This window comes from Antechinus flavipes, chromosome 3, assembly GCF_016432865.1.
Source record: "Antechinus flavipes isolate AdamAnt ecotype Samford, QLD, Australia chromosome 3, AdamAnt_v2, whole genome shotgun sequence".
Classification (NCBI taxonomy): Eukaryota; Metazoa; Chordata; class Mammalia; order Dasyuromorphia; family Dasyuridae; genus Antechinus; species Antechinus flavipes.
Genome location: NC_067400.1, coordinates 237,352,714 through 237,376,628, shown reverse-complemented (window position 1 = coordinate 237,376,628; position 23,915 = coordinate 237,352,714). Strand labels below are relative to the sequence as shown.

Here is a 23,915-nt window from a genome sequence, read left to right as displayed (position 1 = left end):
GTGAAGGGGAGGCTGGGTTAGGAATCATATTTACTGTCTGATTTATTTGGGATTAGGATGGACTAGAAATGTAAGCTTATCTTCAGGGAATCATAAGCAGGATTCTAAGCCATTTTTGTTACATTTTCTAGCATTATTATCATGGCAACAGCATAAAGATGCTAAGTACCATTTATGAGGACTCTTGAATGTGGCCTATCTATGGTTGTAAAGAAAACAATTTAGCTATTATCACAGTCATCCTGTAACTTGCTAAATTTCCTCCTAAACTCATTCTTACTTCCCTTTTCCCCATTGCCTATGTAGGTTTTGTTCTTTCTCAACTACTTTGCTTATAATAAGAAGAATAAAAATGATTGACACACAGGACCTTAAAGTTTGCAAAGCAATTTATGTAAGCATTACCTTGTGAAATAAGAACTTCAGATTTTTATTATTTCTATCTTACAGATGAAAAAACTGAATCTTAAAGGAGTTAAGTGACACCCTCCAGAGCCCTCATTCTAGAGTTAATGAACTTGCCTTCATCTTAGTTTTTTTTTTTTTTTTTATTTCTTAAAGTCATAGAACCCTGGCTCTCCCAAGAAAACATTATTTCTACCTATACTCTCTACTGGATATACCCTCTCTCATAAAAAGTTCCCTTCTCTTCCACACATATCAAATTGATTCAAGAAGATGAGTAGACATATTTCTCAAAATTTCCTCCTTTAAAATTCATTCCATGTATATGTATTTATCTATATCTTAGGAGCAATTATGTATTAAGCCCCAAGTCTTTCTTTCTCCTTTCTTAAAAAGTTCAAAACCTGGATTATAGTCTTCTTCATCTTTCTAACACCTATCTTTATATGTGGAGACTTCAAAACACACACATTAATGTCTTATTGAACACCTTGGCTTTTCAACTCATCATTCCCATTAACTATATCCTCATTCAGTATCAGCTACACATAAACTGAGCTTCTACTCTTGATCCCATTATTCCAGATTCCTCCATCTGATGATACTCTTGCTATCTCATTACTCCTTGTCTCACCCCTCCCAAACTTGCTCACTACTATCTCCAAACACGCTACTCTTTTCTTGTTTCCCTACTCTACCACTTCAATTCTGGACATATTTCTCTTCCTTTAAAATCTTGCAACGTAGGGGTGTGTGTGTGTGTGTGTGTGTGTGTGTGTGTGTTTGTGTGTATATTTTGCACGTGTAGGTTATGTGTGTCCACATGGATCTGTCTAGATGTGACTCAGTGGGAGACATGAAAAGATAGCTCTAAATTCTCCTCTGCCCTTCTTCTAGGAGGGAAAGTAGAAGGATGGGGCCAAAGGCTGGTCCCTCTATTCTCCTTAGAGAAAAGACACAAGGCTAGAATTATACCTATTTTCTCCTCTAAATATTATTAGTCTAAAAGGCCAAGATCTCTCTTCTTCCAAGTTCTTGCTAACTCATGTAGGTATGAAGCATGAAATAATCACTCTCCATCAATGAAGAGAATCTTACACAAATGAACTTTGAAACTTAAGTTACACTAAATTTAGCCAGTGAAACTTTAGACTGTCCCGTCCTTTACCCTTAAATCCCTTGTCCCTTTGTCCTATCACCATTCAAGACCCATTTCTATATTATTCCCATTGTTTGCTTTTTCGGATTCTGGAAGTTACAGAACAATGCTAACTTTCCACTTAGAATTTTTGTTATATAATCTCAACTGGACTCCAATTGCTAAGATTTTGCCTCATGCTAGTGAGAAAATTGAAAGTATTCATCATGAATCCCATCGTCTTCCTATATCTGAACTTCATTCATATCATCCTCCATTATCACATCTACAGGAAAGATCTTTAGTAATATTTTGCCTTGGGTAAGTAAGGCAAGTTCCAAGCCCCATTAGGCTAGAGGACATTAGTGGTAGATTGGCCCAGTGCTTGGTATATAGTAGGCATTTAATAAATGTTAGTTGACAGATTGATTGACTGTTATGAACTCCTCTTAGGCTGCAACCCAGCAGTAGGCCAGGAAATCCTTGATTAAGAATGAACCAAAGAAATAAGCTGTAATAGGAAACTTTTCCTAGTCTAGTTTTATGAATGGCTCATTTTCTCCTTGAATTTTCATATTCAACATGTGTGCATGTTTTCTGTTGTGAAGCTAGCCAAAGAATGTACCTGCCTATTCCTATGGAGAGGGGTAATCTGGTGCCATTAAAAGCATAACTGGACATGCTATTAGAAGACCTAGATTTAAATTTTTCACTTACTAGGCTCATTGAGGTAATTGGTCAGTGAATTAACCTCTCTGAACTTCAGTCTTCTTGCTGAAAAATGGAAGTAACAATACCTCTGCTATCAACCTTAGATAATATATGTAAAACATTGTGTAACCACAAAGCAGTTAACATGTTTTAACTGCTTTATTATGGAGTCTGTGGATGGAATTCTTACTATAACAAACTCAAAATGTCACATCTGCTAAATCAGCCCTATTTTAAGGACTCCATAATTGGAAAAATGCTTATTTCATTATATAAACAAGTCTGAGAGATTGTCTACGATGTTTTAAAAATTAACTTTGGCTTATCTGACATTTGAATGACATGAAAAGTCTGTATTCCCCTCATTAGAGACAAAGAAATTATAGCTGGAAGGGACCTTAGAGACCATTTTGTAAACCATCCCCGTCTTTTTGACAGATAAGGAAACTGAGACCCAGAGAATTGGAAGACAGCATAGTAAATATTAATGATAGAGCCTGTACTAGAACCTAGGGCTTTAAATTCTAGTCTATATTATACCCTCTACCAAAAATTTCATCAGTTGGGTAGAGAGGTTTTGGGGGAGGGAGGCATTTCATCCCTTTACCCTCATGAATCTCTTTGTATGTATATAATAGCTTTTGAGATGTTGCTAAAGTACAGAGAAAGAAGAGGTCTGTAATAATGAGGAAGGCTCTTGAGCCTTGTCATGCCCTGGGAGTGGAGGATGGGAAGCTGGTATTCCAGAAATAGGGAAAAATATTGCTTGTCAAGTCCGTCAGTGACTTGCATATTGAATATGGTCCATAAGTATGTATTGATTTTTTTAAAATCCCTTTTTGGATACCTGAGATGCAGGGAAGCTCGTTGGCTAAAGAAGCCACCTGAGTATGTCACCAAAATGACTATACCTTGTGCCTAAGCCATACCAAGATGAAGTTTTGCTCTATTCCCACAACAGGAGCTGCCCCATCTTATCTCTCCATGAGGAAGTCCTAAAAATGTTTAAGGGGTATATAATGCTCAAGTTTGGCCTTGGGACAGGTCTAACTTCCTATGATGCCACAGAACCACCCCCCTAAACTTTCTGGGTAGGAGTGCAGACAAGGGGAAGTCGGATACACAAGTCCTCCACCACAGGATACTATAAGAGAGCCCAAGGCAGAGATGGTCCCTATGCCCCATGTTTCCATGGAAACTTAGGAGGAGTGATGACAGCCAGCACAGCCACACCATCTGTTCTGGGCCTGGTAAATGATACAAAAAAAGGCACACAGGGACACAGGATGTAACCATCCAGAGATACCTGTAGAGAGGAAAAGTCACGACAGCAGCCTTTTATGAAGGGATGTCTAGATGGGGTGATACTGTGCTAGAGACCCAGCCAAGATGGGCACATTTAAAATGTGAATTTCAATCAGGAAGTGGGGGAGTGGGGTGGGTGGGGAGGAAGGACAGACTATTCTGCTTCCTTTACTTGCAAAAACAGCACAGAAGAAACAGTCACTGGCTGAAGAAATGGCAGAAAGAGGGGTTTAGAGCAAGTATTGGTACTCCAGTGGCAGACAAAGGATGAGGAAGCAACATCTGGAGATACTGGAGATACCCTAGCAAAACCAAGAGTCTAGTGCTGGCTTTTAGAGTAGAGCAGAATATTAGAATATTCTTCTAGGGCCAGCTATTGGATATTGCTTCCCAACCAGGATTAAAATAAGGACTTGTTCCTTCGTTTCTTCCTTCCTTCTTTCCCTTCCATTCCCTTTCCTTAGTGCCTCCCTCCCTCCCTCTCTTCTTTTCTTCCTCCCTCCCTCTCTTCCTCTTTTCCTTCCTTCCCTCTCTCCCTCCTTCTTTCTTTCCTTCCTTCTTTCCTTCCTTCCTTCCTTCCTTCCTCCTTTCCTTCCTTCCTTCCTTCCTCCCCCTTCACAGAAGAAAGCCTTTTAATAAGGGTCAGCAAAGAAAAAAGAAGGTAGCACTGAGAGTTGGGGATATGGTTAAACACAGAAGCTTATGGCCCTGCTTCATGGGCTCTTCCCTCAGGGATTATGTCCCATAAAACAGACTGGAAATGGGCATTAAGGAGTAATTGGTCACCATTAGGTCTTAGGCCAACCTTTTGGTATTTGTTTGGGTCCAGATTGACTCAGATTGAATGAAAATAGCAATCATTTCTTCTTTGGTCAGAAACTCTGAGGATCTTCCCTTCCCACAGTCATTCATTCATTCATTCTTTTAGATTTTTTTGGACTAAATAAAAGGGGAGATTCTTTACCTCAGTTGCTACCCAGCCTTAATCACTGAACAGATCAAACTGAGACTTGCTGAAGATCTTAGCTTAAAAAGGTCAAGATCTCCCATTTCCTCCAAGGCCATCTCTAGTTGTCTTGATCTACATCTGGCCACTTGTCCCAGGTGGCTGAGGAGGGAAAAGTGAGGCAGATGACCCTCACTTAAAAAAATTCACTTGCTTGTCATGGTATCAGCTTCCCGATGTGATGATCCCCTTTGAGAACAAAGGACACACAACAGTGAGAATACTACTCTAAGAATCAGAAGCCTATACAGTCATATGGCTTATCTGGTGGTGTGGGTTTTTTTGCACTCTAAGGTGGTGAATTTATTAGAGAGTTCCCTAATGCTCCTTTCTGAGCCCAGTGGATGATATTGAGTGTGGGCTTTAAATATATTATATAAAAATGAAAATAAATTGGGAAAGAATTTAAGGGTTCTTTTTATTAACAATAAAACATTTCCAGCCCTGCCCTCCAACGTGCTATTAGTATATTTTGATTGAGGAGAGTACATGATGACAAAAAGCTACTACAAATTTATCAACAATTTAAAATAATTTGTATTTTGTTAATCTCAACATCTACATAATTTGGAAAATAGCAATATAGATGTGTGAGACATTATTCAGTCTACAGAAGGTACATCTGCTTATTTATTATGAGTCACACTGCATATTTTGTTGGAGCTAAATAAAGAATAAAAGTACTATGCTTGTGTGTGTGTGTGTGTGTGTGTGTGTGTGTGTGTGTGTGTACACAGACATACAGATATACAAGGAAGATACAAGAACCCCCTGCAATAATCCTGTGATCCTCTAGGGGTCCTTAGCCCACAGGTTGGGAATTAGTGCTATTGAGAAAGGGTAAGAGACAGATTTTAGCAGCATAATATGATATAGTGACACTTAGCCTCAGGAATTGGAATGAGAAGATCTGAATTCAAAACCACATTCTATCAATTAATGACAGTATGATCTTGAGGAAGTCTTTCTTCATCTCTAACATGAGGATAATACTTATCTAGGACATAGGATTATTGAAAAAAGTATCAAATACATTTGTGTTATTATTAGATAACATTATAATAAAGAATGGTTTCCTATGGGGTTAATTCCTGTTACCATTATAAAATGCTAGCTCTTTAAGCAGCTTGTGGTTTTCTTTGGTTTCCCTTTTCTTAGGCCCTAATCCAAGGAGGAATGGTTCCTCTTTAGGACACTGAAATTCTGGATACTATCTTTTTGTTCATGATATATTAGGAGATTTTTGGAGATCTAATTTTGTTTTTTGGCAGGACATGAATAGTAGCAAAAAGAAAAAGAGGGGGAACTTCTTCCCTTAGATCAGTTGAGGTACTATAATCTAGCTCTTCATTTTATATATATGATCTAAAAAAAGTCCCTCCATTCATCTCCTCTCCCTTAAAAAACAAAAAACTAAAAAAAGTAGTAGAACTAAGAAATTTAATTAAATCTAGTCCTGATATTTTGGTATAATAAACTGAGCCATGTTATTTTTTTCTGGGTCTGGTTGACTTTTGTTTGTTTGTTTGTTTGTTTTTGTTTTTGTTTTTGTTTTTTTTAAAGAGTATCAGTTCTAAAATCCAGAAAAATTCTTCCTACCAATTTTACTCTCTCCCTCTTACATATCCTCTCATATAGACTCCTGAGTATTGAGATTATAGTTGTATTGTTTGGATTCCTCCCAGGGGAGAAGTTTCGCAGGTCACAAGACCCTCTTTAGTCTGCACAAAGGCCAACATAGCATATCTACTTGTTGGAATTCACCAAAGAGAAACAATCACTAACTGAAGGAACATTTGTGTATACCCTGTTTATTTAGGAATATTTTACTCTTTTAGGTTGTATGTTTTCTAAGATGTATAAAGATCTGACTCCCATTTTGCCTTAAATGAAGAATTTACATTTTTGGTCACTTAAACTCTCTTCTCACTTTGATATGTGTGCCCAGAAACTTAAGGATAATAGATTAATAAGCCAAATAAATAAGATGATTAATAATAAAGACTTTCTTTGAATTCTTCCTATTAATTTTTTCATATTTGAACTTTAAGACAAATCGGTTAGACTTGTTTCCATAATATACTAGTAAAAATGTATTCTATAACTATGATCTTAGATTCTTCAAAATTTTCCCATTTTATCCAATAGATGATACATGTTCATACTTTAATGGATGAATATATATTCATGGAATTATAATATTAATAGTAATTTTTATATCACACTGCAGTCTCAATATGAAAATATTTGTCATTCTGGAAGAAATGTTTTTAAACACCCAAACCTAAATTGCTGTAGTCTCAAGTAATTGATATATTAAAATGAAAAATTATTTACATTAAAATACAGATCACTGTAAAGGTGAATGTTGAAAAATTATCTTTACATGTATTTGGAAAAATAAAAAGCTATAACAAAGAAATAAATAAAATACAGATCAATGTATTACTCCACTTACTAGCCATTTCAGAGATTTCATTCCAGAATATATTGTAATACTTTTAAGCTGCTGAAATAGCTTAAAAAGGGGGGGGGAGGGTTTTGGTCTTTATCTTCTCTGGTACCACTTATTTACCCTTTAGTCTACATTAAAGGAGTAGTTACCTAGCATCAATACACAGAATCAGAACCCTCAAATCAGTTTTGTTCTCAAGAAGTCATTTGTATAAACATATTTGATGAGAAAGGGAAAGGAATGCCAGATTTGTAAGTGAGCAGAGACTTTACTTTCATTTGAGGCTTCCCAAATAGTCCTCTTGATGGTTATGCATTGGACAGTTTCAAAGTACTGGAAGTACTGGGAATATTCTTTTTTAAAGAGTTCTTTCATAGTTGCCAGTCTGTCAGTCTCTTTCTTTCTTTTCCCCCTTTCCTCTCTTCTCTTTCTCCTTTGTTCCCTGAAAGCACTGACTTGATGTCTCATGCATCTCACTTTTGCCTGTGTAAACATTTCAAAGGTTTATGTTAAAGAGTTATTATGAAGACAGATTTATCTAAATGTATTATAGAGTAGGCTGTGGTTTGGGAATCCTACTTCTCACACCTGTATTTTCTCTAATATTAACATTCTCTGTTCCTTTTTAGCCTTGTTATTCTTTCATACTAGGGTGGAGGTTTGAAAGATGTGTAGAATTTCTAGGTTGTATAGTAACAAGTGAATTTCTAAAACATGCCTTTTTCACATTTTCTGAACTTATTTGTCTGAGATTCAATCAGTCCTCTCTCAGCAGATTCCATCTTAATTTATTTATTTTTTCTCCCTTTGACTCATAGGAAGGTAATTTGGTCTAGACAGAGACTCAAGTTTTAGTCCGAGCTGTAACACTAACTAGTTCCATGCCTCAGACCCTTCATCTGCTAAAGGAGGGAACTGAATTAGAAGAACCGTCCAGGTTTAAATCCTATATCCATCAATGCTAATAAAGAAGTAATCAGTTCAAAAATAAATGTATGGCAAGGGCAGGGGATGATTAAAAAAAAAAAAGCGAACCACTGTCTTTATAGAACTGTAATAATTGAGTCACTGTCTAAGACATCCATATCCAACCAAACTGGAAAAGCTTTGTGTTATCAAATTATGTCAAATAACATTCAGCATTTTTATTAATTCTTTCATCTTTCAAATCTATTATAGACATTACCTCATTAACCTTTAAATCACCTTTCTTGAGGCTAGTGAAGTCTTAAGGATTATTTTACAATCTAAGGAATAGGGGGATTATATAATTTTCACAAGGGTCTCCAGTTATCTAAGAGTATCATTCCAAAATGTGAATTTGGCATTTCTCCTTGTTCCCGATGGAGCAAGAGGACTCTCTCCATTTAGAACATTTGGGAGAGGAGTTTTGAAGTTTGCTATTATGATCAGGAAGATGAAAACTTTATTTAATCTCCACTCTTGATACTCACTTTAGATATCTTATTCTTCACTCATACCAGGCAGTGTGATACATGGGGAAGAGCCCAAAATTTAAGATACAGAACCTGAGTTTGAATCCTGGCTGTATCACTTATTATATGTATAACCCTATGAGCCTCAGTTTCCTTACCTGTAAAATACAAATGTTAGATGAATTATCTGATCCCTTTTAGCTCCATATCTATGCTTCTAAGGCCCCCTCCTGAAGGTATAAACATAGACCATCTGCAACCAAGAAGTGAACAGAGAAGAACTGAGAAATAACCTTAATTTCTGTATACTACAATATATAAAAAAGCTATTGTGACTATAACTGTGTAAGTGTGTTAACATTGTAACTGTACCGTTAGAAATGCATTCCTTAACATGTTTCTGGCTAAACAAACTTAAGAGGATAAATAATTTTAATTTAGGGATGTAATAATGCTCTTCCACTAAGCTACTACTCCTATGCTTCATGATGTCATAGAAATGACTCTTGTCCTCCAGAGCTGCTAAATTGTAAAGGTGCCTGGTGTGCCTTTTTAGAGTAACCTGGACAAGTTTGGAGAGGTTTATCAAAAGGAAATTGACCACCAGGTGGTGGGTTATTTTGCTGTTTTTATTGATTTGTTTTGTTTGTTTCTTTGTTGTTATTGCAAATATAAAGGTACACAAGAAAGGAGAGGGAAGATGGTTTCTAGGATTTCCCCGAAGAAGTTTTTCTACAAAAAAGAATCCACAAATCTGTTGAAGTGCTAAAAGAAGTAGAACTATATTAATAGAAAAGATAACTTAAACACAAAGGCTGTCCTATCATTCTTGCAAGAAACTGAATTTCTTATCATTTAACTTAATTATAACAATATATTATTTCTTAAAGGAGCGTCGAATAAATCAGATAGAAATTAGGTGGGATGAGTTTTCACTACTGAAGGCAGCTCCCCCCACCCCCTCAATGAAAAACGGGAAAAAAAAAAAAGACCGGGGAAAGGATGGTTCAGAGTATTGTAACAATTCATATGCCAAGCCTTTTACTAAAAAACAAATCACAGCTTTTGATCAAGTCCCCTTGGAAGTGATTTCCTGCCTCTCCTTCTCATTTATTCACTTAACTTTATTAACTTGAGAAATTTTAAATGAGCTGTTTACTTCGCCGCTGGAAAGCTTCACAAGTTAACCCCGATCTTTCCTTCAGGGTCAAGGGAATTTCCCCATCACTTCCTCCAGGTATGCAGAAGCGGTCAACCCTGCCTAAAAGGGGCTTCTCCCGCGGGTCAAATGAATTCTAAGAAAGGAAAAGAAGTGTGTAAAGACCAAGTCCGAACTGGGAAAGGATGGGGGGTGGGGATGAGCGGAAGAGAAAGAAATTGTGATGGAAGAGTCGGGTTGGAAGGCATTCAAGGGCCCCCAGGAGTCCTTCGATGCCCTTTTTTTTTATTCTTCGCCCACTCACAGAACACTTTGGCTACTCTATGGCAGAGAAAGAGTCAAGTGCAAAGAAAAATACAAGAAAGACGCCACAAATATGAAGTGTGGCCTGCTAGTACAGCCAGATACCTAAGAGCCTGACGGGGATTGGGGGGGGGGGGGCAGAGCATGAGAGGGGGCGAGAGAGACAGAGGAGCAGCTGTTGGGTTTTTTGCAGCGTGCACAGGGAGGGCGCCCGTCTCGAGTGAGTCACACACACATGCGCGCGCGCATACACACACACACACACACACACTCACACACACACATACACACACACACACACCTCTCGGAGGAGAAAAGGAAGGCTGGAGAGAGGCAGAGGACAGCAGCAGCAGCAGCAGAGAGAGCCGCCAGTGGGCGAGTGGCTGCGCTCGAGGGGGAGGGAGCTTGGGAGGAAGGGAGGAGGATAAAGCAGAGAAGGAGAGTGGGGGAGGAGAGCTGTCTAGAGTGAGTGTGTGTGTGTGTGTGTGTGTGTGTGTGGTGTGTGTGTGTGGTGTGTGTGTGTGCCGCTGCTCTCTGGCTGCCTGCGTGCAGAGAAGGCAAGGGGGAGGTGGGGGGAGACTGAGAGCCTGAGAAAGCCCCACAGCCACCCTCCTGGGAGGGGAAGCAGGGAAAGGAGAGCAGGGAGAGGAGAGGGGCGGGGAGGAGGGAAGCAAAGGGGGAGGAGGGAAGGAAGGAGGGAGGGAGGCAGCCAGGCAGAGGGGGGCTTTTCTCTCCTCGGCGCAGTTAAGATGCACCTTGAACGCACTGTTCTCATTGCAGCGCCCCAGCAGCAGCTACAGAAGCAGCAGTTCCAGCAGCAGCGGCAGCCTGGGTTGCGGCGGCGGCGGCAGCGGCAGCGCTGACACATCCCACCATGGACAGCTTCGACTTAGCCCTGCTTCAGGAATGGGACTTGGAGTCTCTGTGGTGAGTCCTGACACTCTGTGCCTTTGACAGGCAGCGGGAGGAGGGGAGGGGAGGATTGAAGGCTGCTCGGCTTCCTTCTGCAACTGCTGCTGCTGCACCTGAGGCACCGGGGAAGGGGGATGTCTGTCGATCACTATGGGGTGGGGGAGATGTAAAGAGGTCGGGATTCATCTGAAGGGGTTTCTCTGCCCCCTTTCTTTTTTGCTCCTCTCTCGTGCCTCCCCCAGCCTATGAATGCACCCTCTCCTCCGCCTCCCCAGCTTCTCGTCCTCCTCCCCACTTCCCACTCTGGCCTCTTCAGCCCAAGGGGCCAATAGTCTGAGGAGTGAGGGGCGAAGCTCAGCCCGGAAGGGGAACAGAGGGGAAGACAAGAAGGAGACCAGTTTCTAGAACATGTCTTTGGTGCTTAGGGAAGCAACCCCTCGTCTTTCTTCCGCCCCTTCTCTTCACCCCCTCCTCCCTTCTCTCACCTCTCACCCTCCCTCCCCCAACTAGTTCAGACCAGCAGTGTCCTGGAGTTGGTGCTGCGGAGCACTGTGCCCTGTAGGATGCTTGGTTGCCCCCACCCCCTCCTTGTCTCCCATCCCTTCCGGACCTTGCTGGCTTCCTTCTTTCTCCTCCAGTACCCACCCACCTGAGAAGGAAAAGTGCAGCCGGGAGAAGAGATGAGTATCTTCAATGGGGGAATTCCAGAGATGTTGGTTTAGGGAGACGGATTCCTCGAGATTTATAATTCCTCTGGGCCCCCTCTCTTCATCCCTATCCCACCCATCAACTTCTGCTGTTCTGCTCCTCCTACTTCCCAACCCCAACCTAGCACCCCCTCCCATTTATCCCTTTATTCGATGCTTGCTGCTTGCAGTATGAGGATGGGGAGCCAGGGACAAATCTCCCCGTTCTGTTGCATTGACTTCCCATAACGAGTAGCTGCTGTACGTAAAAAAGGTGCTTGAAGCAGTTTAATTCTAGTTGCGGTTGTCTTAAAAATCCTATTGGCTGCTTCATCATCCCCCTCTATCCCCCCTCTCCATCCCTTCACTATCTGTTAAATGTTTGGAACCTTTCTCTTCAGGTAGTGAAATTACTGCCTGCACATTCCTAGAGGAACTTGTGTTGTGTTTCATATTTACCGGGATGAACATATGCTGGAATAAGCATGTGCTGGAACGAGCATATTAGCTGCATTTTGTTGTTATTATTATTGTTGTTGTTGTTCTTATCGTGCCTCTGGTAATCACTTATTTGTAGAGCTGGACAATTTCCTTTTTTCTTTTCTTTTTCTATTTCAGATCGGTTAAGTTCACATGTCTTTAAAACTCAAAAGTGCTTTGCTGTTAGCACCCATTGTTTAAAATGTGAAACATGTTGTTTTGGATACACTGGTATATAAATGCCACAGAACATATTAGGACCGAGTTCCTTGTCCTTTCTTATTTAATGTTTTGGTGATTGTATTTTATATTTTCAATGAGAGGTGTAGCCAAAAACTTGAACACAAAAGCCAAAGCTTTACTGAATAGCCTCTTCTTAAAAAAATCATGATTAGGGCCGCTTCCTGCTCATAAAGTTGCCTCTTAAAAAAACACAAAGATGGGCTTTAATGAAATAAAACTTTTATACATTAAGTTGGGAAACTTCAAAGAGCCAATAGACTATGACTATGAAACATGCTATTACTGTAGAATAGATACTAATTACCATGGGGCTGTTCATGGCTCCTGTACTTGAGGTTATTTCAGCTTTTCAGCTATACTGCCTTTTATTGCAGGAATTTATATCTTTGTCATGTTGAGTCTTGGAATAAATGCAAAATCTTTCCAGGTACAAATGTATTCTTAAAATGAGTTTAGCTCAATTTAAAGGGCAGTTTTCCAGGCATGGAGAATGATTTATTATTTCAGACTCTTTTGGATGCTGCTGTCCATTTGCTAACTGAAAATGAAACAGAAACAACCCTTTGGCTTCTAAAAGGTAGTTAATCATTACTGTGGATTAACTCCAAGGCATTTATTATTTTTCAACAATCTAAAGAAGTAAAAAGAAAAAAAAAACATTTTTTAAAAGCCCAGGCATATATGATCAGATTTTCTATTCTTTTTTTTTAATCTTTAAAAAAAAATCAGGAGAAGCATAATAGGAAGAAAGATAGCTTTAAAACTAGGAAGACCTGAGTTCAGGTCCCACTTCTTGGCACATATTGGCTAGTTGATCTTGTTCAAGTTGTTCTATGCAACATTTTAAAATCATAAATAGTAGAGAAAGTTATGATCTGCACTATTAGAATTTCCTCATCTGGGAGATCCATATACAGCTCTAGTCCCCATTTCATGTGTTTGATATGATTGGGGCAATATTTCTGATTTTTCAAACCAGATACTGAATTCACATTTCACAGTAGTTAATAAATATGTGAATTAGAGTAATTTTTCAAAAGACCTATATTTGGAGAATGGATTCCTGCATTTTTTAGAGCTTAAACTAGAAGATTTCTCAGATTTTTTTTTCTGATACTGAGATTCTGTGAAGTAGGATTAGCATAAATATTCATGAAATCAAACAGTAATTCAGTTAAACTTATTCTGAGTTTTTGGATATTGTCTTCCACTAAAAAACAAAAATAAAAATCTTCAAATCATATATATACACATACATATATATGCGTACATATGTGTATATATGTACAATTTACATTGCATAATATGTATGTGTGTGCACATATCTATATCTATCTATCTATATATGAGAATGTAACTTCTTTGGCATTTATGGAGCTTAAAAATTTATCGATGGCCAAAGCAATTTTAGAATTATATTGGCAAAGTTTAGTGTTATTGATAATTATAATTTTTAAAACAAAAGTTAATATATACTTGAAAAAAACATTTCAGGAAAAATGTATAATTTTTCTTTATCAGCCAAAGTAAATCTGAAACCAGCATAGCATGAGTTAAATAAAGGGAGGGGGGACTTTTTTTTTCTTGATTACTCAGAACAAGAAAATCCAATTTTTAGTCTTTTTTTTTCCTAATAGAAAAATGGAATTAGAAGTCAATCAAAATCATTTTCTTAATTGGCAAGCTTTTTTTCCCCCTCTTCCCACAAAATAAGTTGTGGTCTGTCAGTGATGCTTTAACATTGCATCTGAAGTAGCATAGTGGAAGCTTAGTGGTCAAAGAACTATTTATATAGATATCCCCAAATGGTTTAAGGCTGTGTTTAATGCAGGCAAAATGAAGAATTTAGTCCACTTGTTACTGGATAAATTTGATAACTTAGCTAGACAATATAGACTAACCTAAGCAAAAACCTCTCTTTAATTCTAAGTGATAGCTTTTGGAGTCTAAATTATTCAGATCGCTGCTTCAACTTTTTACTTAAAATATATCATAAAAGTTGCATTGTAACTCCTAGTTTCATCTACTATTTCATAGCTACTGTTTAAGAAAAGTAGATAGGACAGATAATCTAAGAATAGGTACTTTTCCATTTCTTGTCCATGAGTCTGCTTTGATGATTTTTTCCTACAGTTAGGGTTAAAGGACCTCTTAGTCTTCCTGTTCTACTCATGACCAATTTTGGCCTTTATCCTAACTTTCTGAAGCCTTTACTATAGCATCAACTTCCACTCTTCTTCCCTCTGTAGCACATGCAGAAGACAATATACATTCTTTACTAGGATAGCAATATCTTCATTGTCTCTCTGAATGGGCTAGCTCTGTTAAATGAGCATATATTCAGGAATTACTATGAGCAGAATGCTAGTACTTGGTATATGGAAGGCATAAAAGTAAGACAGTCCCTTACTGTTCATCCAAGTAGCTCACATTCTAGAAAGGGTAAAATTACAATTACCAATTAATTCATGACAGAAAAAAATGACTTGATACAGAATTTTCTACAATACATAAAACATTTTCAGATATAACATGATTTGAGAAACTGAAGGAAACAGCTTTTGCTTTCCAAAATAACATATTGAAAATTCTAATTTGGCCTCTTTAAATAAACTAGGCAATACATGTTAAATATTATGTAAAATATTAAAGATATAAAGATACTACAACTACCACTACCATACTATCACAATCACTACCATTGTCAATACTTCTGCTGCTACTAGTACTACTACTACTTTATCTAGACTCTGAAGATATAAACCTTCTCATTGTTCAAAATTAAAAATTTTGCTATTGTTTATATCATAGTAATTTATGGACATGTTCTATCTGCTCTGTTATATTAGAAGATCCTCGAGGGCAGTATTAGTGTCATGTCTATTTTTGTGTCTCCAGAACTTAGGGGACAATGTCTTGTACAAAATAGATGTTGAATAGATGTTTATTGATCTGAATTTAATTGAAGATAAGCCAATATTGATTCAGTTTTACCCAAATACTTTCTGTGTTAACTTTCCCCCTTAAGATAAAGCTTCCATAATTACAGTAAATGAAGTATTTAATATCCATCCTTTCTCTACTATATCTACAGTCAGCACATATTGTGTGTGTAGGTGGGTGCTTACTAAAATGAAGATGATGGATGTTATTTATGATGAAGTGGTTTTTTTTTTTTATGGTCCGGATTCTCTTGTGAAATGCAGAATATTAAGAATAAAGTCCTATTTGTATATCTCCCTGTAGAATAGTGGAGAAGAGTGGATATGTTAAGACTATCAGTCTGAAACATTTCAAGGATCATCCCAGCAATAGTGTATAGGTCTGTTTTCTGAGGATCATCTTGGCTACGTATGAGAGACTAAGCTGGCCATGGGGTGATAAATTTCTCAGCCATAGCACCTCTTAAAGACCACTTCTAACTTATAAAGGGTTGTACCTGATGCCAGTACAAGTTGTACCTACAATGATGAAATTATATATCCCTGAAATATTGAAGAAAAGTATTGTGAAAGGATAAAAATATAATTCTGGGAAAAGTCATCTAAAGACAAAAATAGACCAACTACTAAGTTTTAGATTTCTTGGGCCTCAAAAAGGTTCTTTGGAAAGAACAGGGTTAAAATCACATTGAAATGAAAACACTACAAAACTCCACAAAAAACACGTAACCCTTCAAACAAAAATTTTCATAGTTCAACCAAATACAATTTAAAATACTATGATGATATCAAAGTCACTGGTGACAAAACCAAAAATACAAACTATTACTTAATAGCATTTTATGATCACCATGTATTTATAAATAAAAACTACAAACCTATTTTCAGGATTGTCTATTCTTTTAAGTCTAGGAATTTAAGTAAAATCTGTGAATTTGACTGTCTCCAGCTCTGACTCTGTTTTGCTTTAGGCAATTATTCTCCATCCTGAATCACTTAGGAAATGGGAGCAGTCATAATGATATTCCTCACAAAGTTGTGATGTTAAATAATATTATTAATTGCTCCATGGATACTAAGTATGATTATTCTTCCCCTCAAAAGCTTAATTAAAAAAACAAACAACCCTTATTGGGTTAAACATGTGGCCTATCCAGTTCAGTGTTCCATCTTTGAGGTTATTCCAGTGCAATTTTGTTTCCCTCTCCCCATGCAAGTCAACACCTTCTCTGCAGCTTGCAATCTTTCAACATTACTTGCAATACTGACGGCTATGTAAAACGTTATATGAACAGGCTGTAAAAGCATAGTCAGTATGTGTTAGAAGCAGCATTTGAATTCAGATCTTCCTGACTGGGAAGGTGAGCTCTCAGTCCATTAGGCTAGACTGCCTCTTGTATAATATGCACATATATAGCAGAATAATACAATTCTATTTATGGTTGTACTACTAATACATGCAAGTATTTAATTATTAAATCATCTTAACATTTTTCTGAAAATAAATATTGAGTGATTTCATTTAGTCACATGGGTGTTATTAAATTATCAAGTCAATCACTGCTTTGTTTCATAAAAATTAATATATAGGATGGTGGGAAGAGTCTAAAATCACATCATTTGGAAGAGGAATAGATTTGATTTGTGAATTTCTAAAAGGCAGAGCTAAGAAGGATAAATAGAAGTTACAGGGACAGATTTCATCTCAGTATAAGGAAGGATTTTCTAAAATTTAGAACTGTCCAAATATAGAATGAACTGCTTGAGGATATGAGATCCTCTCCATCTCCAGAGGTATTCAGGTAGAAGTTGGACAACCATCTCTGAGCTGTAGAAGTGATTTCTGCAGTGTATTTGACAAAATCAAACCTAAGATCCCTTTCAATTATAAATTCTTTGACTGTATGTATTAGTGGAGGATAACAAATTTTGGATAATGCAAAATTCATTTATTTGATTCATTTTTATATTTTATGTCTTTTATATCCCAATGGTAAGGGGTAAATACATACTTTTAATTTCTCCCCAATGGGTCTCATCATCATTATGGCTGGACAAACAATTGATTTGAAATAACTCTGTTTCTTTGAGAACAGTTCCTTATAATACCTCAGTTTTGTCTTCTTGTATGCTTAAGAATAATTTGGAGTTACCTTTTATGTAGACAAGATAATAATTTTCAAAAGTTCTACAGGAGATTCCTATGGGGGTATGAGAGTCTTAGGTAAATTGCTCTTGTCACACCTGAGCTGTTTTCCTATCTGTGGAGCTTCAGAGAAGATTTGGCATCATCTCTCATTGAAATGCTAATTAGCTCTCTAGTAGTTTACTTAAAAAGTAGTCCTCTCTGCACAGGTTAATAAGCATCGACCTTGGGAAATAACAGATCTGCTTTTACTTTCTTAAACTTCACAGCTTATTTTTGAAATAAGAGCTTGTTATCCTATGGAATTCTGAGGATTTTTGCATGTTTGTGAAGGAATGACTAAGGCTTAAGATATTTATTTTGGAATCTTAGGTGCTATGTGTCAGTTGAAATAGCTGTCACCTGGGAGTGAAGGTCCCTTTGACATTCAAAAGCTATTTGGAAATACTGGATTCTCTTCTCTGGGGATGCAGCCTGAGAATGAATTGTGGAAGAGTTGGTGGGGGGAGAAGGGCTGGATTTTTATAGAATAACATTAGCATTCCACAATGCCTGAAGGTTACATTTTGGTCCGGCATTTATTTTTATTATTCTGAGCCTTTCTGTCAAATAAAATCCTGATGTGATTTTTACTTTGTTTTGTTTCTTGGTCTAATTGGGCCCAAGTGGGGACAATATATGGTAGGAAATTAAAAACAAAATAAAACAAAGACTTCCATGGAAAAAAATAAATTCAGTAATAAATGGGTTAACCATCATTTCTACTACTTCAATTGTTCGTATCTGCTCTTCACACTTGGGATCCTCCAGCTACCACAGCAGCTTATCAGGGAATAAAATTGTGCTACGGGCTACAGTTAGACTTTTCAACACTTTTTGGTTTGTCAGGGATCTTTTGGAATCTCTAACAGACACCCAAGTCCCAGGATAAGTTATTTTTCTTCCAAGGACTCTGGGGAACACTTCTTTACAGAATCACTGTACTGCTGTCTTGGGACCAAGGCTGGAAATTGGTTTTTCCCTAGTGTCCTGTTAGAAAGACAACCTTGCCCTCTCTCTGGAGCACAGAATGAATGCCATCAGCCTTAGATACCCCCATTATATGTGCCATATGCCACCTTCCACAATCATTATTCTGAATGCAAGTACACTAAGTTGTCAGACCTAGCTGCAGTATTATTGGACAGATTCACTGAAATTTCCCTATATCCTGTTATATGAGGAAAATATGGACAAAGGGTTATATTGCACTAAGGGGGTTACATAGGAGAAAGAGATGGTGGTCTCTATTTTGCTTTGACATATGCTCTGGGATTTGAGAAAAGAGAGTATGCATTCACCATCCTAATTGGGTTTTGTTTAGACATGTTAAAATCAATTTTCATTTGTGAAGCATACTAAAGAACAGTAGGGCCATGAGTCTTAGAAACATACTGTGAAGTAATGGACAGTGGGGTTTGGGTAAAGGAATTCATTGGCGACTTGGATAAAGGAATGGGGGGATGCTTGTAGCACAAATCTATGAGGGATAGAGAATTCAATAAATTACAAAGTTAAAATTCCAGAAGATCTTAACAGGCTAGAACATTAAACTATAGCTAATAACAATGAAATTTAATAGAGATAACTGTAAGTCTTATAGTTATGTTAAAAAACATCAACTTTACACATTCAAAATTATGGAGGTATACCTAGACAGTGATTTGTCCAAAGGGGGAAAATGATACAAGGCTTTTAGTTGACTGCAAGTTCACTATGAGTCAACAGTGAGATAAAGCATCTAAGACAAATAACTTAGTCACGGGCTGTTTGTATTGGAGCATGGTGTTCAGGACTAGGGAGATGGGGGAGATGCTGTTCTCTTCCCTGGTCAGGCAACATTACAGTATTGTGGTCAATTTGAGATGTCACCTTTGAGTAAGGACCTTAAAACTGGGGAGTATCCAGGAAAAGACAACTAGGGTAATGAAAGACTTTGAGCTTGTGGAATATGAGAAAGGGTTGAAAGAGTTGAGAACATTTAGCATGAAAAGAATATATTCAGGGAACATAACTGTTTTCAAATGTTTGAACATGGAAGAGGGAATGGATTTGTTTTTCTTGTCCCTAGAAGGCAAAATTAGGATCAAAAGGGGAAGTTTCTAAGAGGCAAATTTACTTTTGAAGCAAAGTTTTTATTGTTGTTCAGTCATTTCAGTTGTGTCTGACTCTTCGTGACCCCATTTGGGATTTTTTTGGCAAAGATACTGGAGTGGTTTGCCATTTCTTCTCCAGCTCATTAAATAAAATTCCATTAAAATGAGAGCTATCCACAAGTGCCTTAGGAAGAAAAAGTTTACCATTAGTGGTATATTGGTAAATGTTTAACAACTGGCTCTCCAAAGGGGGAAAATTATACTGTTAGACATTTTAATTAGCATTATTAATTTTCCCATTACTTTCTTAAATCTAGACAATCAACAAAACAATAAATCAAGCCTTGTTTGGTAGCATTTGCTGATTTATGAAGTATATATGTTCATACTAAAAATGTATCAGTCTTCTGGTTGTCAGGTCTACATCCCTACACTCATTAGACATTTTTGAGCAAAAACTGGATATTAATTCTTGTTTTATCACAAAGTAGACTAGATGGATCTGAGATCCCTTCTAACTTAGAGATTCTTTGATTCTATATTAGTTTGGGATTACCAATTTGCTTTGGGTAAAATAAAAATGAAAATCAAAAGCCAAATGACTTCAAATAGGATATAGGAGAAACAAAGAAGAACAGGGTGGTACTAATACTTGACTCAGAATTTGACCATCTTTTCTTGGGTAGTTAAGTATTTCTCCCTTTGATTTGACTCCCTTGTGAGTTTTGCTGTCACTAAAGTCCAGTGGCAGTGATGTTATCTTGTATGATGAAGGCTTAACATATATGTTGTCTGATTAATTGTATCTAACCATTTCTAATGCAATATTAACTTCCACTAATTTACTCTACCCTTTGAATGTCAGATTCTCATTGTCCTTAGTTGGAGCTTGGTGCTTAAAAGGGTTATAGGCCAGACCCGTGGTGAAAGATGCATTTATTTATTTATTGCCTCAATTTATAAAAGTACTGTTGATGCCTCTCCATGCACACTCAAGCCATTTAGTAGATTTCAAGAAATAATATGAATAATAACTTAGTCAAATGATTTAGAAAAAACCTTATTAAAAGCATAGGCTATCTGTCACACTCCAAGGTCAGTAGGTTTGTACTCTGATGGAAGAAGAAAAAAATATAAGATAGGAAAAAGCTGCCTGTAAAACTAAATGAATAATGTTGAAATTATCATTATTTATCTGCCAAAATTTCAACTTTCAGAAATCTAAGGTGCTACTAAATGACCATAAAAAAACCAAAAACATTTATTAAGCACTATGTGCTAGAGTTAGTTCTAAGCATTAGGAATACAAATGCAAGGGAAAAAAAAGGCTTGTCCTCGAGAGGAAGAATACTTCAAACACAAGGGAGCAGAAAATGGCATTATATTGAAAGTAAAAAGCATAGTTGAGAGAAAAATGAAAGTTGTTGAAAAATTGGCACTGGAATGAACTCACCAATTTGAGAAAAGGGCTGGAATGGTGGAAAGATTTTCCAAGTTGATAATTCTGGTTATAGTAATGGATAGGATGGATGTTGCAAGGTAAAGAATCCCTCATTGCTGAGGAAAATTCCAACTTGTGAAACATGTTAAACTCTAGAAACTCAGAAACACAAGTGGGATTGCCACAAGTAAGACTTAGAAAGATTGCTTTCAGCAATTCTGAATTTTGGAATTGGCAATCTTCTGTCATTGAGAAGAGAGATATATGGTGATATCCAGCTTTCCTCTTATTTCATGTGACTGGTGAGAACTACCTTGTCATTTCTTTGAAAGGTTGTGATTGGTGAGTTTTGCTACATGGGTACTTTGCATTACAAAGATCAGTGTCTTTGCTAGTCCTTGCTTCTGCATCATGAAGCAAGCCAAAACAGAAATAGAAGCCCAGATCAGTGTAATGGTACCTATGGAGAATATGGTCAGTAGCTAATGGTCCCTTCTGTCTTCTTAGGTTCCTCATGGTGGCTAACATTTCTGTGTTGTGTAGTGGAATGAAAACCATATTTTGAGTTTAATGAGATAGGTTTTGATTCAGTCACATTCTACCTTTGTGAACTTAGTCACTTAATCTTAGCTAAAAGATATAGTATGTATACTATATAGTATGATTAGATGACCTTTAAGCTTTCTTTTAACTCTAAATATTGTGACCTATAATCTCTTCCCATGGATGCTGAACAGCCTTCTTAATTCACCATTTTGTAGTAGATAGAGAAGTTACCTACCTGATTGGTGACTAAGTTAAGAGACCCTAGGGTAAGCTGTCTTCCTGAGGAAATACACTGTAGCATCAAAATGAATGGGGAAAAAATCATCCTAATCTAATTTACATCCATACCAATGCCCTTTTCTTGTATTTTTATAGATCTGATATATGAAATCAAATTGTATAATCTGTTAGCTCATTTCCGTACCATGGTGCAGCACATGAATATATGCATGTGTAAGTGTATAAGGATGAAACATTTACCCTTAACTGCACTGACTGTGCTTAGGGAAAAATGAATAAAGTGCAAGGATTACCCGGATAGTGCTGATCTGCTGTGACTGAGGCTGTTGTTGAGTTTTTTTTGAGAGCTCAGTGCAGCTATCATGAGCCATATCTATAGTGTCTTGTATCAAAATTACGTTTATGTTCCTGAAAACGCATTTTAAGCTGCTCAGTGCTGACCTACTATTAATGTCCAATTTCATTTTGAAGGGGGAACAAAAAGAGCTATTTTAATATAATACATATCATGTTTTTTCCTCCTTAAGAATTAACCCTTTCAGATGATTTTTCTCCTAGTTTTTTTTTTTTTTTTTTTTTTTTTTTTTTTGTTAATAAAGCAGATTCAAAATCTTGGAATGCACAGGGTAAATGGATTGGCGCTTTTGACTGGCAGGGAAGGTACCAGAATATTAGCTTCTTTCCCAGTCTCCCTATTTATATTAAAACCCCAAGGATGAGTTAAGATATTCAGGAGTTCAGAGGAATTGAAATTTATAATCTGGAAGAAAATGTACTACTTTTCCATCTTGTATCTAGATAGAAAATTAGGAGTGCAAATGAAGCGCCAAGGAAACTGAGGAGGCTAGATTATTATTTTTTAACTCTCAGCTACCTAGATGAACAAGTTGACACCCTAGAGCCCCAAAGTTTCATGTATATTGATAGAACTCAGTATTGATGGTTCCAGACATTCTTAGTGACCCATAGTCCTCCAGATTTATGAACCTGTCACACACACACACACACACACACACACACACACACACACATGTTTTTCCTGGGGATTTTTAGGGATGATTGAAAAAAAGATAGCTGGAATGGAGGGGTTATAAACTGTATGCTGAATTAGCATGCTTGCATTTGGAATAATGACTCCTATGAGGAATATATCAGAGAAGTATAAGCATCAGATATCAGGAAAGAAAATATAAACAAAAAGTACTAAGTAAATATTTGTTTAATGGATTAGTGAAAAACCTAAAGGGGGTCAGTTCAGGGTGAGATTCTTTTTTACTCTCAGGAAATCAGCATCTAATGAAGATCTGTAAAATCACATTAATTCAGAATTAATCAGGACAAGGCAAGATATTTTATCCAAATCACTGAAAAATCATAATACTAGAATAATTTTTCATCATTTAATTGCATTTAAGTGATATATATGTACATGCACATACATGCACATACACATATATGTATCTATACAACTAAATATAAATTCTAGCCCTGACTTGCTGTGTGATATTGGTGTCATTTAACTTTCATTCTAGTTTGCCAGTTATAAAAGAAAGTTGCCCAATATTATCCTAAAGTTTCAGTGCTAAGATTTTGGTTTGTTTCTTTGTCTGTTTATTATCTCTATCTATCATCTATCTATCATTCATATATCATCTGTCCCTATTATTTCTATCAATGGAAGTCTACATCTCTTTCTATAGAAAGAGATAGAGAAATATATGAATATATTTTGTATATATATATATATTCATGCAAAATATATATTGTTTAATTATTTCAGCCATTTTCAACTCTTCATGAACCCATATATATATATATATATATATATATATAAAATATATATATAATACACATAAGTTTAAAAAACCCACTTAACCCCAAAGTTAAACAACTTTGTACCAAAATACAAATGAGAAGTTATTGGACAAAAACGTAACTTAAAATAGAACATTTGTTATATATTATTATTATATCACTAAAATAAAAGCTTTGCAATAAAAAAAGGAAAACAAAAAATGAATTGATGTGTAATCAGTGGACACAATGTGTCATTGTGTCAAACCCTTGTTCTTCCACTTACTACATACAAGACTTCAGATAAATCATTTAAACTATATGGTTCCTCATCTTTAAATGATGATTTGGACTAAATGACCTCTGAGGTCCCTTCAAGCTCTATACCTATGAATGTATATTTATACCACTTTAAAAACCCCAAAAACTTTT

The 23,915-nt window shown here is 36.8% G+C and overlaps 1 protein-coding gene across 2 annotated transcripts in view; it reads left to right on the top strand.

Annotated features, from left to right (window-relative positions):
• Window positions 1–10,487: 10,487 nt before the first annotated feature.
• The window catches only part of AFF3 (ALF transcription elongation factor 3), a 658,463-nt gene continuing 645,035 nt past the window's right edge, over window positions 10,488–23,915 (top strand). For both annotated transcript variants that reach the window (XM_051984722.1, XM_051984720.1), the window contains exon 1: window positions 10,488–10,845. In XM_051984722.1, coding sequence (XP_051840682.1) covers window positions 10,793–10,845 — 53 coding nt within the window. In that variant the 5' untranslated portion in view covers window positions 10,488–10,792. The remainder of the gene's footprint in view (window positions 10,846–23,915) is intronic.